This window comes from Eubalaena glacialis, chromosome 1, assembly GCF_028564815.1.
Source record: "Eubalaena glacialis isolate mEubGla1 chromosome 1, mEubGla1.1.hap2.+ XY, whole genome shotgun sequence".
NCBI lineage: Eukaryota > Metazoa > Chordata > Mammalia > Artiodactyla > Balaenidae > Eubalaena > Eubalaena glacialis.
Window position 1 is genome coordinate 30671793 of NC_083716.1, and position 18106 is coordinate 30689898.

At 50.1% G+C, this 18106-nt stretch overlaps 1 protein-coding gene across 3 annotated transcripts in view; it reads left to right on the forward strand.

The window, feature by feature from the left end:
* The window catches only part of CRTAC1 (cartilage acidic protein 1), a 155336-nt gene that overhangs the window by 66626 nt on the left and 70604 nt on the right, over window positions 1-18106 (forward strand). For all 3 annotated transcript variants that reach the window (XM_061209193.1, XM_061209115.1, XM_061209266.1), the window contains exon 3: window positions 15978-16174. In XM_061209193.1, coding sequence (XP_061065176.1) covers window positions 15978-16174 — 197 coding nt within the window. The remainder of the gene's footprint in view (window positions 1-15977; window positions 16175-18106) is intronic.

Below are 18106 nucleotides of genomic sequence, written 5' to 3' on the forward strand. Positions count from 1 at the left end.
TGTCACCCTCGAGCCTCCTCACCATCCACATCCGGGCCCGGAGGGGGCTCTCAGGACGAGTAGTCATGCCTCCTCGATGCAGCTCTCACTACAGCACCTCCTCCCTCGTTTCACTCGACTGTCAGTCTTGAACATTGAATGTGGAGCTGAGCCAGGTCAGGTCTGTGCTGCCATGCGGGGCTTGTGTGGTCTGGGGTCCGGCCGGGTCGTGCCATGTTCCTCAGCTGCAGAGACATTCCTCCCCTGGTGGTTCCTCGGCAGCCAGGCCGTGGAGACTTCTCCGTGAGAACCATCTGGCACTGATTTTTCACCTCCGCCTTTGAGAATTTGCCAGAGCCACAAAGGAAAGAAGCAGTAACTCTTCTTTGGCCGCCACACCTGCTGAAGGACTATCACGTGCTAGTTCTACACTCACTGGTATAATTTGGAGAGAGCTTAGCCGAAAGGAATCCCTGGTCTAGTCAAAATAATATGTTAGTTCATAAATAGAAGAAAAATAAGGCCTTATGGTGGGGTAAAAAGAAACTAGAATTTGGAATCAAAGGAAGCAAATTCAAGACCCAGCCCTGCCACTTCCCAGCGGTGTGATGGGCACATGACTAACCCCTGACCTCAGTTTTGCATTTAAAGGGGAGAGGAGATAAATAATAACCCCCACTGGAGCGCTGAGAGGATTAAGTTATATGTGTAGGTAAACCAGAAAGCACTAGGCAACCGCACACGCACCCCACGAAACCATGAGGTTCTGTGTTTTGAGTCCTGGGATCTGCGCCAGGTTAGCCCAAGCCAGATACTGTTCCACTAAAGGACTGCTGTTGAGGGCCAGGCTCCTTGCCATTTATTGAAGCTCTGAGTCAAGAGAGACCCCCAGCCAGGCTCCCATCACACGTAGCCCCATCTCCACTTGTACTTTGAATTTCAAAAGATGCTGGCTGGATTTCTCTTATCTCTAAAACAGAGTGTTATGGTCGTGTCTCTTTCTTTCTGAAGGAACCAAATGCAGACATCAAAAGGAGAAGAAGAAAGCTCATGCCATTCCCAAGGGCTGAGTGCTGGCAGATTCCTAGGCTTGATCTGACCCTTTCCTGACCTGTGTGTGGGGAACAATGTGGGCAGAGCTGCAGAGGTCTGCACCCTGCTGGTCCTGGGAAGGGGTGGTGGGTGTGAGGGGGAGAGGGGAGGGTTTATAGGAAAAGGCTAATGAAATGAATCGCCAGTTTCCTATCTGCTCTGAGTGGGATGCTCAAGTAGCTGAGCCCTGGGCTGGCCTCTGCTTGGTAGCTCAAAAGAATGAATGGTCCCTTGGAGTGGGAGTTGACTCAGTTCCAGGAGAAGAACTAGGAAGGGTGAGGACAACCTGTCTGTTATTTTTCACCCTCAGGGAGGATGTCCATCCACCAGTGTGGTTAGGAGACTCAAATGGATTGTGAATTTGTCAATAATATAATGCTTCTAGGTATTCACACCATAGCTTTTTCTCTACCTGTTCACCTGGAGCAATGTTGTTATAAACCCCTAGATGGCAGAGATCACGTCCATCCAGATCCTTTCGTACTGGACTCAGAACACCGAGTGTCAACTGGTCCTTCCTGGATCTTGAGGAGATTGAAAGGACTGGGGCTGGGTCTCACAGTTTGGTGAACATAAAAACCACCCGGGAGTTTGTTTGAAATGCTGATACCTGGGCTCAGGAATTTGCATTTTTAACAAGCTCTCCAGGTATCTCTGAGGTAAATGGTCTACAGGCTACTCTCTGAGAAATACTGATCCAGACTCGCCCTTCTCAGACTTTAATGTGCGCATGAATCACTGTGGCATCTTATTAAAATGCAGATTCTGACTCAGAGATCTGAGGCCCAAGATTTTGCATTTTTAACATGCTCCCAAACGTTGCTGGTGCCATCCATCCCCACCCCCACTTAGAGTAACAAGAATCTCTCTACCTGCTGGTCCTCTGCAATCCGGAGGTACCAGTTCCTGCAAGGTCTTTAATCTAGATGGACGGTTCAAACGTAAAATGTCTGCGTTACCTAAGACCTTAGATTATAGTCATGTACCTTTCATGTGTAATTAAAATAACTGTTTATCTTGAGTTGCCAGTCAGGTAGGTGATTTCTATACTACAAGCACTTTAAAGAATAAATATCTAGGTACATTGGATACTTTCTCACTAATACTTAACACACAACATTTTCTGTCCCTAGAGCTTTAACGCACACTCGCTCCAACAGCCAGATTCTGATTAGTGTTAATGCATGGCTAAGGGAATTCAAGCCATCGTGGCAACAAAGACCCCTCTGAACGAACGCCTTTCATAATTGGCAGCTTTATATGTTTTTAAAGCAAGAGTCCCTTCTAGGACTCTTTCCTTCAAATCAAAATGAAGAGTTTAATTCATCAGTTAACACTCCATAGCAACTGGAAGGCTTTTGCTGCTTCCTCCAACCATTATTTCTCAAGGCACAACCAAACATGCCTCCATTAGCTGCAGCATGAGGGAAAACTGGAAGGAACTTGATTTTACCACAGGGAGGGGACAGCCAGGTGCGTAGGGAATGGAGGCCAGCAAGCAGAACGACACCATCCGCAGGGTCCAGAGAGAGCAAGCGGAGATCCCAGCAGGCAAAGTGGGGACAACGTGTATGGCCCCTGTACCCTGTCGGGCATGGGTGCGGGGCTCCAGCAGTGACTTGTATTCGCAATTCCAAGCAGATAGTTGTCACGGGGGAAGCTCGTCATCACGAAAAGGGGCCTGCACCCAGCTAGAGTCTGGACCAGGACTCCGGGTGGACAGAGCCCTGTGCTAGAGGGACAGGCCTTTTCTAAGTTGAAGATGGCCGTCTCCATCCCCCCATGAGCTGTGACCAACAGGAGCCCACTGGTCCTTGTCTTCACATGACAGCCCTGCCTTTCACCAGCCAAGACCTGTCTGTCCTCTGCCCTCACCAGGGCCTGTGACCTGTGTCTGGTGACCTATGTCTGCTTGCTTGTCCAACCTGGGCATCAGGCGAGGCTGACTGAGAGCAACCTCCTGCACGCCCCACATCCTGTCCAGCGCCCAGCTGCAGACTTCCTCCCTGCTGGAGAAAACCATAGCTGTCTCTGACCAGACCCTCAGCAAATTCCTGTCACCTCCATTTCACGGGGCGTTCCTGCGGCTCGGTGGGTCTATCGTTCAGCTCCTGTCGAACAGGGTAGAAGAACGAGGGCTCCTGGGGGGCTCAGGAGGCTGGCTGTGCCGCAGACAACAGCCATATATTGTGTGCGCGTGTGTGCGTGCATGTGTGAGCATGTGTGTGTGCGTGCGTGCATGCGTGTGTGTGCATGTGTGTACGCGCACATGCAAAACCTGCAGCTGTGTCATAGTTTACACATTTTCTCTCATCTGACCTTGAGGTAGGGCAAATATTATTAGCCCCACTTTATAGATGAGGAAACTGAATCCTCGGGAATGTATGTAAACAGGTTCCTTTATCAAACACTGTGATGGAGGCTAGAAGTATAAAATACAGTCTAGAACTCCTTGGAGCTCACAGTCTTCTATGCTCAAGGCTACAGAGGTAATAATCATAATAATTCATTCTTTCAAAAATATTTATGGAGTTCCCATTATGTGTCAGGCACTAAGTGTAGATGGGAGAAGACAGACTTACTGACTAGGGTTTATTGAGCATTTGCTCCACACTCAGCACTGTGTTGACTACTTTACAGGCTTTATCTTCGTCCTCGGCACAACCCAGGGCAGGGGAGCTTGTATCAGGAAGCTGAGGCCTGGACCGGCTGGGTGACTGGTTCAAGGACGCCCACACAGCTGGCGAGTTGCGAGCAGGGACCTGCCCTCGGGCAGTCTGGCTTGTGGTCCAAGCTTCTCACCACCGAGCTATACTGCCTCTCAGCCTTTCTGTTCTAACTTCAGGTCCAGTGTGCTTTCTGCTGTCCCGTGTTGCCCACACAGAACCCACCTCACTCCCAAGAGAAGATGCTCCCACTGCCTTTTCCCAGCCACTCCAAAGGGCTGGAGGCAGGCAGTCCCCATTCCGGATTCAAAACTCCAAATGCCTGCCCTCACCTGCCCCCACCCCGAGCCAGCCCGACCTGTACTCCACCTCTGCCTGTACCTCTCCCCAGGCCAGCTCCTGGCACCCTGTCCCGGCCTCCCTGCTGTGATTGCTCCACTGCTGGTGCTGTGTGTGTCTTCTCTGCAACCTCAGAGACAGATCCTGTCCTGCCCCTGCCCTCTGCCTCTCACCACCCCTCAAGTTGTTCGACTTCACCCTCTGAGGTGGCTCACCCTGCCTGCCCCATTTACTGTGGAAAATGGCCGTGTACTGGCTCCTCACCTAAGGACCTCACCTCTTACTCACCCATGAGCAGACCGAGGTCTCTGGGCATCAACTCTCTAGTCGCTCTCTTCCACCCCATCCTGTCTTCTTACCCTTCCAGGCTTCCTCTGTCTTCTCTGAATTCCAGGCCTAACCCATCTGCTGGTACTTAGACTGTTTCCCTCCACCTGCTACGCTTGCCCATGTCCCTGTAAATCCACTGCCCTCCTGGGTCTTTTCCTCTTGCCCACAGACATGCACAGGCCTCAGAGATGGGTGATACCATCCCTTCACCCTGTGTTCTGGCCAATATCCTAGGCCTTTCTGAGCCCTTCCATCTTCAGTGAGTTGTCTGCATCCTAGGCCCTCAATCTATCTCCTCTCTCCTCTGTAATGAACAGCTTCCTTGAAGCTCAGGAGCTTCCAAAATGCCAAATCCACTTTCCAGCTCCAATCCCTGGCCTTTTTGACCTCTTGAGAGCATTTAACACTGTTGGCCATGCCTCTCTTTTCAACTCTCACTTTCCCCATTTCTGTGCCTTCTTGACCCTGCTCTGTCTTAGGAGTCGTTCGTGTGCAAGGAACAGGAACCCGCTCAAGTTAGCTCAGAAGAAGTTTTTGGCATAATTCAGGGGAATTTCCACCTTCTGCACTATTGTTACAGTTCTCTCCCCTGACCCATCCTTCACGCACACAGCCACCAGACAACGCTCTTCAAATCGGTACTTTGATGTAATGGGACCCCCCTGTTCAGAATCCTTCAGCAGCTCCCCATTTCCTACCAGATAAAACCTAAACTCATGGCTTACATGTCACATCTCCACTATCTTCGCTGCCATGTACTTTCCAGTTTGCTTCTACTCTTTTTCACAATTGTCCAACACACATCTCTGTGTCATCCAGCGAGTCTACCCTCTATTCCCTAACCATATTTTTCTGTTCTCTGATCTGCTTCATAGCTCACACTGTTTCTTTTGTAAATGTCTAACTCATATATCTTCTATTAAAATCCTATACATTCTGAAAGTTCTAGATCAAATGAACCTTCTTTATGAAGACTATCCCAGCGGAAGTGATCTGTGCTCCTCTGAAAGCTTGGGGTTGGGACCACTCCTTATTTGCCATATTAAGTTGGAGTCTTTCTAAGCAGAGAATTCCACCGTGTGCCATGCAATATGCCCAATCTGGAAATAGGATCCCAGAAGGGGGAATGAACTCATTGGAGAATGATTGGTTTATCTTTTTTACTCTTAAAGAAGAGTGAAAAATCTGTAGGCTATTTACCCCACCATTCTGCCCCTAAATTGGCCCATCTTCTTAACCAAAAGAGAGACAAAGACCAACAGCTTTTTATCTAAAAGCTTCTAGGTAATTATAGCATTAAGGAGAGAAAGTTTGAGTAGACGTTTAAAGTATGTTGTGACCCAGCAGTTAAACAGGATCTGCCTGAACCCACAAGTTGATCACAGAGTTGGGCCAGCGCTCCCCTTGTGTCCCGCCACGCCCCACGCTGGGCTGTCACTGCCAAGTCCCAGTGCCCTCCCTGTCCCGCACCACCAGCAGTGCTGCGTGGAACAGAGGCCTGAGGAGGAGGCCAAGAGCCGGACCCGTTTCCAGAACATACTGAGTCAAACCATCGTTCCACTTTCTGTGTACACCTCTTTCTGGGGCTCCTGGAGGGGAGTGGCAGGACCTTGAGATGTATCTGGAGGACACAGGGACTCGATGGTGCCAGGGAACCTCTGCCTTCCATCAGTAGGCCCTGGCAAGTCTGTCTCCAGCAGTACAGACCTAGATGAGTGACTGTCTCTATAGAGGCACACTGCTCTTCCTTCCTGACCCTTCTCTTGCTGCAAATACATGGCTCCTGAGATGCTGCTCTCATGAGCATTGGTCCTAGTTGAAGGCTGTCAACCGTAGGCTCCAGCTCCTGGCTCTCAGGATGGACGTGTGACCAAAACTGGGCTAATCAGGGCCCTTTCCTAGGGTTTTTCACATCGGAACTGAGGAAAGCAAGCCTCTCCACTCCGTGCTGAGGCTGAGGTGTGAGGCTGAGAGTGTACACAGGTCAGGCCTTGTGAAGAAGGATGGTGTGAGACGATGAGGCCAACAGAGAAGAGGGGACAGGCCAGGGGAGAGGAAGTCCTGACGACCTCCTGGTCAGAATCCTGGCTCCAGGCACCCCAAGGCCTCACTGTTCCCTTGCTCTTCTGGCAGGTTGGACACCTGAACCAATACTTTCTTCAGTTAGTTCAGGTGGAGTGTTTGCCACTTGCAGCCAAAGAATCCTGATTAACCCGGCCTCCATCTGTCACCTGAATCACTCCTTTGATAGTTTATGCAATTCCTGCCTCCCTGTCTTCCTCTTTTCTTAAGATAAACATGCCTTGAGGGATGGAGTCATGGTCTTCACCATCATCATCACCATCAACATGAACACCATGACTGAGGACCTGTCTTTTCCTGGCATCGTCCTAGGTATGGAGGGGCTAGAGCTGCAAACAGTAGTCTCTGCCTTCTGGTTGCCTCCATGCTCATCAAAATATAAGAAATTCCAAGGGCACAGAGCACATGCTGAGCACAGATCTTTTTTAGAACAAGGCATAAATCAATCAGTCTGCCTGGAATTTTTACAGAACAGAGACACTCATCACTGCAGATTATTCTGACCTTTCAGTGCCAAACATCCCTTTCTTGAAAAACCATCCATCCCTTAGGACAAAGGGTTTTTATCCTTCAGCTTAAAGTTACCTTCTTATTCTTTGCACTGCATTTGTGGGGTCTTTTCCACCCTGGTTAGCTCCTAGTTCAGGATCAAATGTTTTTGTTTGTTTGTTTGTTTTCTGGGATGCCCTTTCCAGACTTATCCAATTCACTCCCCTGTAAAATCCCCAGCCCCAGATTTCTCATCATGGCTAGAAACCTCCCATTAACAAAGTCTTCTTTCCTTTAAACTAGCACCTGGCCTCTATATATGTCCTCTTCTAGGATACGATCTGTGAGTCTCCTGTTGGAATGCCTTCCCATATGTTTTCTGGTCCTACTTAACTTCAATGGCTTTCAAAGAATTAAATGCGTAAAAAGGAAAAAAGAGCATTACACACAGTTCCAAAGAAATGATCCATGTTCAAGGTTGTGCTTTCAAAATGGGAAACAGATGTGGCTAGAAAGTAAAGAAGAATTCAGAGGAGGAGTAGAAAAACGGGGGTTTCTGGAATCCTTGTATTTCTCATCACCCTTCCACCCTTAGGCTATGCACAGACCCTCAGATATTCTGAGATCCATGTGTCAACCCAACAGATCCAGGCGTCCCTTGGGGAGACCTGCCTACTGTGAATCAAAAGGCTATCTTAGAGAATTCTACTGATTACTGAGTAATGTTGTTTCCTATTTTCCAGAGGTAAATTCTTCTTCCCCTTAGGTCTGAAATGATAGGTCATCGTTATCTACTTTCTTGTCCAAAAACGTAGCTAGTTAAAAACAAGTTACCCTTTCTCACAGTTCTGTGAGTCGGGAATTTGGGCAGGGTCAGCTGGCAGGGGTGGAGGGGTGTTCTGCTCCATGTGACATCAGCTGGTGTCACTCACTCAGCTGCACTCTGTTGTCAGCTTGGCTGGGCTGGAAGGCCCACGAAGTCTTTGCTCATCTATCTGGTGCCTCGGTGCTCTTCCACATGGCCTCTCCCTGGGACTAGATTGGGCTTCCTCAGAGCATGGTGGTCTCAAGGTGGCCGAACTTCTTACATGGTGACTGGCTTCCCCCAGAGACAACGTGGAAGCTGGTAGGCCTCTTTAAGGCTAGGCCCAGAACTGGCCCACATTCTGCCAACCGAGTCAAGTCACAAAGCCAGCCCTGAGTCAAGGGAGACAAAATGGATTCCACCTCTTCATGGGTGGAGTAACACGTCCATACAAAGAGGAAAGAAAATGATGGCAGCCATCTCTGGAGATCAGCTACCATATCCCTATAACCACTTCACTCACTCAGAGGGCACATGCTCATTTCTTTTTTTTAATTAATTAATTTATTTATTTTTATTTTTGGCTGTGTTGGGTCTTCGTTTCTGTGCGAGGGCTTTCTCTAGTTGCGGCGAGCGGGGGCCATTCTTCATCGCGGTGTGCGGGCCTCTCACTATCGCGGCCTCTCTTGTTGCGGAGCACAGGCTCCAGACGCGCAGGCTCAGTAGTTGTGGCTCACGGGCCCAGTTGCTCCGCGGCATGTGGGATCTTCCCAGACCAGGGCTCGAGCCCGTGTCCCCTGCATTGGCAGGCGGATTCTCAACCACTGCGCCACCAGGGAAGCCCCCTTATTTCTTAACCTTAGATAAACCCCATGTACAGAACACTGTTCTCATCTTACTTAACTCTTCTCAGCCTTTTTTTTTCCCTGCAGATTATTTTGCCTCACAATCTCTATTCTAAGACCTAACACCTTTCTTCCATTCAACTTTTACTCTCCCTAAATACTTGTTTCAGAAAACTGTGTATTCCCAAGTACTGAGCTCAAATTAATTTTTACTAAAGCTTATTTTAATTTTGTGCTCTGTTATGATAACGATGACTTAGAACCTGTAATATACCCATAATATAAGGCTGACAAGCCTTTAAAATCTTTTTCTGTGAAGAACCAAATGGTAAATATTCTCAACTTTTGGGCCATACAGTCTGTGTTGCAATTACTTAGCTCTGTTGTACAGGAAAAGCAGCCACAGAAAACATGCAAATGAATGAGCAGGTCTGTGTTCCAATAAAACTTTATTTACAAATATAGGCAGCAGGCCAGACCTGGCCCAAAGGTCTTGGTTTTGCTGATCCCTGCTTTAGACTAAGGGATCAGTTTGTCTTTCAATATATATTTTGTCTAATGATTAGCTGTTTGACTTTCAGAAAGTCACTCTTCTCTGAAATTCCCTTCTTCATCTATAAAATAAGGGTATTGAGGTAACCAAGAATAAAATAGCCCCTTACGCCTGTAGTCCTGAAAATGCCACCATCTTTAAAAACCTTTGAAGGAAATGCCCAGAAAGGCCATAAGATGAGTTGTTTCTCTATGATAATATCTCAGAGCTCTGTTGATATTTCCAGGACTTTGTATCTTTCCAGGGATCTCTCTATTTTTCTCTCTGGGTCTGTGTATCCTCCCTTCTATGTGTCCCAGTGTCTTTACAGGCCAATCTCTTCATCTGTGTTTACAGTGTTTTTCTCTCTACGCTCAGGGCTTCACTGCCCCTCAGTTTCCATTTTTCTATATTCTTGTGTGTCTCTCTCTCTTGCATTCGGATTTATACGTGCATCTGTCTCATCTCCCTGCATCTCTCCCCTGATTATAATGTTGAATAGCTATATATTTTTCATTATTTTCCTTTTTAATGAAAAAAGTTCCCTATTCTTAGTTTTCAAAGTAGTATATTTTTCAAATTTCAGAAAAGTTTCTATTTATGTACAGTGAGATATCATGTGTAAACTACGTAGCACAGTATCTAATATATAGTAGGTACCCAATAATCATTACATCCCTTCATCTGGCTTCCCCTTTATGTAACTGCCTAAATGATTTTTTTTCACATAGGTCAACAATTCTCAACAGAGAAAAAGGTTGGTCCTCTGTCTTTATCTATAATACCTTGTTACTCTCTCTCACCCTTACTCAGGACACCAGCTCCTGGCCTCCTCCTGGTGTCATTACCATGTTTGTACATAACTTGGGGACTAGTGTAAGTAGAGGACCAAAGACCAAGCAAGAGACTGGTGGCTCAGTTGACTTTACTCGGCCACCCGGTGATGATCTGGTACCTCCCAGAGGCTCCTTCTCTTTCGTTCACGCTACAAGTATTTATTGAGTGCTTGTTACGCCCTAGGTGATGGGGAGACAGAAGTGAACACAGCAGACACAGTCCCTGACCTCCGGAAGCTTATGGTTTCCTGGGAGAAATGGGCAATACATAGGTAACCAAACCAGAGTAGGACAGAGGATGCCATTCCTGGAATACGAAGGAGGAGAAGGTCTCTCCGAGATGCCTTTCAAGGTGAGACCTAAAGGATGAGATGAAGCCAGCCCAGGAGAGAGGTGGAGGGAGGGTGTTCTGGTCAGAGGGCTGGGACCTGCCTGCTGGACCTTTAGGAGCTGAAAGGGAGGTAGTGTGGCTTTATGAGGTCAGCAAGGCAGGCAGCAAACCGAATAGGCTCCCAGGCCAGGCGTGATAAAGGGTCTGGGTTTCATTCCAACATAATGGGAAACCACCACAGGGTTTTAGGCAGGAGAATGGCTGATCTGATTTATGTGTTAAAAAGATGACTCTGGCTATGGTGCGGGGGATTTCAGCTGGTGGGGGAAGTGGGGAAGCAGAGAAAGGAGGCTCTCCGGAGATTGTGGCAGTGGAGGAGGAAAGAAGAGAAAGGATTTGAAATATTTTAAGAGGTAGAAATGACGGGATTGACTGATGAATTAGATGTGAAGTCAATGGAGTGGGAGAACCAAGGCTGACACCAGCTTTCTGGCTTTGGTATTTGGATGCCCATTGCAGGGAGGAGGGGGGAGGAGTGATCAATAGTTTCATTTTGGTCACATTCCATCGGAGATGACTGTAGCGCATGCAGGGGGAGATGTCAGGTAGGCAGTCGGATATATGAGTCTGAGGTTGGATTGGGGATTTGGGTTGGAGATATAAATTTGGGAGTTGTCAGTCATGGGGATGGATATTATCCCCTAGTGAAAGGGGTTGGAGAGAGGAGAAGGGGGTCCTGGACCAGGCCTGGGGACTCCAACATTAAGAGGCAGAGAGAGGAGGAAGTGCCTACACAGAGGAAAAGGAGGGGAACCAGAGAGAAAGAAGGAAAACCAGAGGAGGATGGCATCCTCAGAGCCAAGAGAGCAGTGTTGTAAGAGGCAAGTGGCCGAGAGCCCAGGCCACTGTGCCAGATACAGCTGAGAGTCCCCAGGAGATGGGACGGAAAGGCATCCCTATTTGTGGCCTCATGAAAGCCACCAATGGCCATAACAAGGGCAGCTTTGCTGGAGTTGGGGGTGGAATGTGGATTGGGGGTGGGGCAAAATGTCGGTAAGAAAGTGGAGAGTGCTTGTGAAGACAACTCTTTGAGTTTAGTGACAAAGGGGAATGAAGAAATATCCCAGCAGAAGATGAGAGATCACGGGTGGGATGTTTGGGGATGAGAAATATTAGTGTGTGTTTGGAAACTCGAAGTGATCACTCTAGAGAGTGAGAGATTGTTCCTCGGCTTTTTTTTTTAAATAATGATGAGAACTTATAATTGTGTGCCTCTTCACAGTTTACCAAGTGTTATCACACACACTGTCTCTTATCCTCACAGAGTTATAGTTGAGGAAGCTGAAGCTTAGAGGAATTGAGTGACAAGCTCAAGGTCAGAGCCAGGAAGTGGCAGGCCCAGGACCCCACGCCCAGGCTGCTCTTCTTGGCCTGACCCCAAGGCCCCTCCCTGTCGACAGCAGTGGACCAGCGTGAAAATTGGATGGCAGTCACACAAGGATGGGTTGTGCCCCGCTGGTGTCTCGCAAGCAGATTTTTAAATTTCCACTGAGCCAATCACTTGTGCCTGCTGGACCAGCCTTTGATATTATAAAGTCACAGCTGCTTTTCAAGAACACAGGACCCTGTCCCACTTCCTAAGCCTGTTTAATTGAGCTTCAAAGCCTCCTGAATTTCTAGAAGTGCCCAACAATCTCGGGCAGGTGTCAGAGAGAGGAAACGTGAAATCCCACGTCCCTCACATCCGTCTCCCCCGACTTGTGGGAACTGACACCCCAGAAGGACCGTGGTGGGACTGTGGCTAACCTCTGAACCTGTCTCCACATCTGTAAAATCCTAGGATTGTCATGAGGATGAAATGAAGTAGTGGGTGTAAAGTACTTAGAAGGGTGCTTGGCACGTGGTGACTGCTCTGTGAATGCCACCCATGATTATTTTCCTTTATTGCTCACTCATTCACTTTTATGACAGACACTTGCTGGGCATCTTCTCTCTGCCAAGCATGGCTCTAGGCACAGCAAACACAGAGATGTATCCACATGCTTCCTCGGCTCAAGAAGCATATGTTTTAATGAGGGGAAGTGATGTTGGAACACAAACAACTCTGCCTCGTGGTAATAAGCAAGGTGCAAAACGCTGTGGGTGTCCAGGGAAGAGAAGATCACATCTAGCCCAGGCAGCTGGGGCAGGCTTCCTGCGAGGAGTGTAGGGCAGGGTGGTAGGGAGGGGCGGGATGGTATGGAACCAACTGGAGCGTCAGCCCCATGGAGAAGAGGGAGAGGGGGTAAGGTTGGCTGTCCTGGGGGGAGATTGTGAGAGGCTCGGATATCAGTGCAGCAGACCCAGCCAAGGGCAGCCTGGGTGGGGGGAAGGAGTGGCAACTCCGTGCCCCACCTCCCAGCCTTGCGCACCCGTGTTGCTGGGACCCCTACCTAGGAGCCCTTGGTCTGGCTTTGTGTCTGTAGTCCCTGGCGGGGGGCGGGGACACAAGGGGACAGAGTGTCAGGATTCATCCCAGGCAGCCATGTAGGCTTGGGAGGACTCTGCCACGTGCTCATTCTGTAACAGATGGAGGACTGGAGCCAGCCTAGTACCCCTACCCCTCTACCCCTTAGGGGGTACCCTGGAACTAGCACCCCCAAGTCCTTCAAACAAGAGATGGTCCAGGGCCATCCGCTCCCCCAGGGCCACCACCATGGGCGCAGGGACCTTGTGTGCACGCCCATCACCCCCCATTCAGGGTGAAAGGACTGGCCTCCAATAGGTGCAGAGGCCATGGCCTCTCCCCCCATTGGGGGTGGTAAAGACATTCTCCTTGGGGGAGACCCAAGGGAGAGGGGGTGCGAAGGAGGGGTGTCAGTGCTGGACTTCATGTGGAGGCTTCTCAGCCATAGCCTGGAGGGGGGCCACGCCCGCTCTGTCCATCTCCTGAGGTGGGTTAGACTCAAGGCCCTATTTCAAGAGCAGTAGACCGAGAAGTGCTCTCACACAGCTCCTAGTCCAGCCTTTTAAACGCTGGCTCTGGAATCCCTTGTTTAAACAACATTTTATAGAATATGATGCGTAAAATAAAATGCATCAACATAGAAATGCTCTGGATGAAACTGAGAGGAGAGGGCCCAGAAGCCCGTCCCCAAGACCGCATTTGTCCACACATTTTGTGACCCTCTGACTTAGTCCAACTCTCGTTTTGCAGAAGAGAAACTCAGAACCCAGAGGGGGGAACTGACCAGCCTAAGGTCACAAAACTAACCTCTGGAAGAGTCAAGACCTGCAGAGAAGCAAATGAAATCAAGGCTGAGAAAAGTGTTTTATAAACTGTAAAGTGCAATAGAAATGTAAGGTTATTATCTCCACTTTGCATGAAGTTCTTGGGCATTTCCCATGTCGCTGCTTTGGGAGAGGCCACCAGAAAAAAAAAATGCAGAGGACAAAGAGTGTTGGCATCATAGGCAGTGTGGAAAGAGCACAGGGTTGGACCTGAAGACAGTTAGAAGCCTAGTGCGGCCATGTACGAGCTGTGTAACCTAGGACAGCTCACTTTGCCTCTCTGACCCTCTGTTTCCTTTTCTAGAAAAATGCCTTCTCTACCTTCTTTCTGGGATTACTAGGGCTCAGGTGAGGCAATGCATGGGAAAGTGCTTTTAGCAAGGCCTAGCGCCGCAGAACTGTGCTGTCTTGTGAGGAGCAGTAATGGTAGCAAACAGAAGACCTGGAGGCTTTGAGGCCTAGTATTTAGCACCCACAAGGCACTTCCTGTCCCTGGGGGCTGGAGCCAGCTGCTGACGGTGCTGGAACCCAAGTGTTCCATCTCTGCTGCCTAGACACGTCCCATAGGTCATGCCGTGCCCTCGATGCACAGCCCTCAGACACTCTTCATCAAGGTGTCTAAGGCGCAACCTCCCATTACCGAGTGCTGACTCAGCCCCCAGTAAGCTCCGTCTCCCCTTTCGCACACTGTGGATGCCAGAAGGCACACGGCCAGTCACTCAGCATCCCCCAAACTTCACTGGCTCTGCATCTTGGTGACAAAGGGCCAAATTGGTTCTGTTTCAGGAAAGTAAGAAGTGATTTCTCTCAAAGACCTTGGAGAGTTCTTTCCTCCCTCCCCACAGTGTTTTCAGCTGGGGACCGTCCAGAGGTTGGCAGCTGAACTTCACTCGGGATGTACACGCTTAGGTTCAAACAAAGGCAGTAGCCCGGGGACTAATGGATGGGGGTTGGCCAGGTTCCTTTGGAGAGCCTGACAGGTGTTCCAGGAGGAGGGAGGAGTCCAGACATTTCTGGCTGTGCGGCCCGGGAGTGACCTTGGACACACCACTTTCTCCACATGGAAAGGCAATGGGAAGAAATAGACCACGGGACACCTAAGCCCTTATGACTCAGACATGGGCTCTGAGGATCCACTCATTCAATCAGTCAGCAAGGATTTACTGAGCACCTATTGTGTGCCAGGCATTGTGCTAGGTCCTGGGGGACAAAACAGACAAAAAGTTCTGCCCTTGTGGAGCTGACATTCTAGCAGGATCAGACAGAGAAGGAAGAGCTAAATAGGAAGCTAGAGAACTGTCAACCGGTGGTAAAAGCCGTGGGAAAGAGAGCAGGGGTGAGGGGTGAGGGTACGGGGTGACGGTGGTTGCAGGTTTCAGGAATGTGGGCAGGAAGGCCTCTCAGAGAAGGGAAGATTGCATGAGGACCTGAAGGACATGAAGGAGGGAGACAGCCATGTGGGTACCTGGAGGAAAAGCATCCGGGGCGGAGGGAACAGCAAGTGCGAAGTTGCAAGAGCATGCAAGAGCATGCATCAGGGAGGTCGCGTGGTTGCAGGAGAGTCAGACGAGAGAGAGATGAGGACTGAGGAGCTCTTTAATCTTTTCCTTCCAGTGCCTCGGACAAAGCGATCCAGCAGGTCCACCTGATGACTTTAGATGCATTTGTAATCTCCTGTCTGGGATGCCAGTTTCATCCCGCTGTTTAAATGCTGGGACTTTCTGTCAAGAGAGAGTCATTCCAAACCTCAATGACAAAGCCTTCTGTGCTTTCAGAATTCACTCCAGGGCCCTTGGGTTAGCAGAGAGGGCCTGGGTTTGAGTTCCAGCACCTGACGCTTACTAGCTGCGTTACCTTGAGAAGGGCACTCAACCTCTCTGAGCCTCACTTTCCCTGATGAAGTTCATCAGTTGCCTCATCTGCAAAATGGGTTAATAATGCAGACTCCCATGCCTACCTCACTTGATTGTTGTTAAATTTAAATTAATGAGATCATAAATATGAAAGTGCCTTTTACATTGAAATGAGCAAGATAAATGTCAGGGAGTTTATTTCAGCAAAGCCTATGGTAAGGGGCTTATCACTGACTGCCCACTCCCCTCCACCACCCTGCTCCTTATTTGCATCCCACGTGGGACCTGTTGACTCTCACTTTGCTTCGGTCCACATCTGATTCAGGGACACTCGTCAAACACCCAGAGACCCCAAGGCAAGGCTGCCAAGGGTTCCCCAGGAATACAGCGGTTCCCCAGGAACGTTCTGGGGCTGATTTGTCCGCACATAGACCTGTCCGGGAAGACTCTGAGCCCACTGCTCTGGTCGGATAGAGCCAGGTGGGCCCAGCTGCTCCCCCCAACGTCCCCTCCCCCTTCCTCCTCCAGGTACAATGGCCCCAACCTGGTTCTGAAGTACGACCGGGCCCAGCAGCGGCTGGTGAACATCGCAGTGGACGAGCGCAGCTCCCCCTACTACGCGCTGCGGGACCGGCAGGGCAACGCCATCGGGGTCACAGCCTGCGACATCGACGGGGATGGCCGTGAGGAGATCTACTTCCTCAACACCAATAATGCCTTCTCCGGTAAGGGCTGGGGGCCTCGGGCCTCCCCTGGCCCCCACCTTCTTCCTCCCGGCACTAGGTTACTGTCACTGGCTTCCCCAGGACCTCACTCCGTCCCAACAGAGACAACCCCAGGAGGACCCGTTCTTCTCTTATGCATGAAGCTGTTTCTCACCTCCCAGCCCCTGCAGAGGGAGGCCTTGAGCAGAAGACCTGTCCCCTCCCTTGGACTTTACGTCCTCCTCACCTCCCAGTCCGAGCGGCAGCCCGGTCCTCCTAACTGACCCCTCCTCCCTTCTCCCCCACTCCTGGTGGCTCAACCACTCAGCACTTCTCACGCCCATAGCCCGCAGACGACTCCCTGGCATAGCCCTCCGTGCTGCTTCTAGGGAACTTTCTAAAATGCTTTGAAATCCTTCAAAGGCCCCCATAGCTTTCAGCTGAGCTCATTTTTTCACCCCACATTCCTGCAGAGCACCTACAGCATGCCAGACCAGAGGCGCTAGGTGCTGGGGATACAACTTGGTGGAAGACAGATCTGGGGCCTGTCCTAGCCCAGAGCGCCATCCCAGTCACTTCGGCTCTTGTGTAAATGCGGATTCTGACCCAGCAGGCCTGGCTAGGCGCTGAGGTCCTGCATTGCTAACAGGCTCTCAGGCTGTGATGCTGCTGCCTGTCCAGGGACCGCACTTTGAGTAGCGAGGTCCTACACACCGAGGAATGGCTGAGAGAAACGGATGCCCGGAAGGCTACATAGTAGCAACAGTAATGATAACAACTAATACTTAAGTAGCACCTACTATATGCCGGGCCAGGATCTAAGCACTTTGTATTAATCATCTCATTTAAGTCTCACAGTAGCTCAATTAGGTAGGTACTGGTGTGGCCCACTTTATAGTTGAGGAAACTGAGGCACAATGAGGTCATATGACTTGCCCAAGGCCACACAACTTGTAAGTCCCAGGATTCAAACCCAAGTGTTTGACTCCAGATCCATCCTTTTAATCAACACACTCTATGGCCTTACTCAACCCGATGCCCTCGGGGCCTAGTGGAGAGCCAGGCTCATGGTTGGTGCTCAGTGTTTCATGAGCTGGGGGACTGTGTTCTTGGGGCTGCAGGTGGAAGTCTGCTCCCATGGGGCCATAACATCTGCAGGGAAGTCCCAGGCCATGGCTTCCTCCTGAAGGATGCAGGGCCCAGTGTCCCTTTGGGGCCAGGTTGGACATGCACTGCACTCTTCCAGATGGCAGCAGCCCTCTTGGGTTGGTCTGAACAACACCCTGTGGTTCAGACCTGTGAATTCACCATTCTGGACCCTCCCAACCTCCTGGAGGCAGGTGATCGCCTGGCTATGGGGACCACCTTCCCTGCTCCCATAGACACACGCACACACACTGGCTTTACCCTGGGCCCATAATGTTGCCCCTGCTGGTTGCTGAGCCCAAGCCAGGATCCAGCCCCAGACTGCCCCTGCTGTTGAGCCCTGCCATTTGCATGAATGGCAAGGGAAGGGGTTGGGGCTGGTGCCAGGGGCAGGGGCAGGCGGAGCTGACTGGCTGACAGCCAGCTTTGTGCAGCCGAGAAACAATGAGCCACAGCCCCAAGTGGTGTTTTATGGGTTTTCATCTCATCTTGCCACCAAGTGAGGCCTGAGAGATAGTAATTATCCCTACACAAATATCAGGGCATGATTACCCAGCTGGATTTACTGCCCTCTCTCCAACCAAGCCAAGATTGGATTAGGACACAATTAATTGATGGGCTGATCAACCTTTAATGTGGGGCAAGGTCAGGAGGGGAGCAGCAAGGGACGGCTGTGGAAGGAGCGAGTGCCCGGGAAGATGCCGGAGGGACGCAGAAATGGGGAGAACTGTGGAAGGAGGTGCTTAACGTGGGCTCAGCGGGCACGATGCCAGAGGAAGGGGACAGACTCTTCCTACTCACTGAACA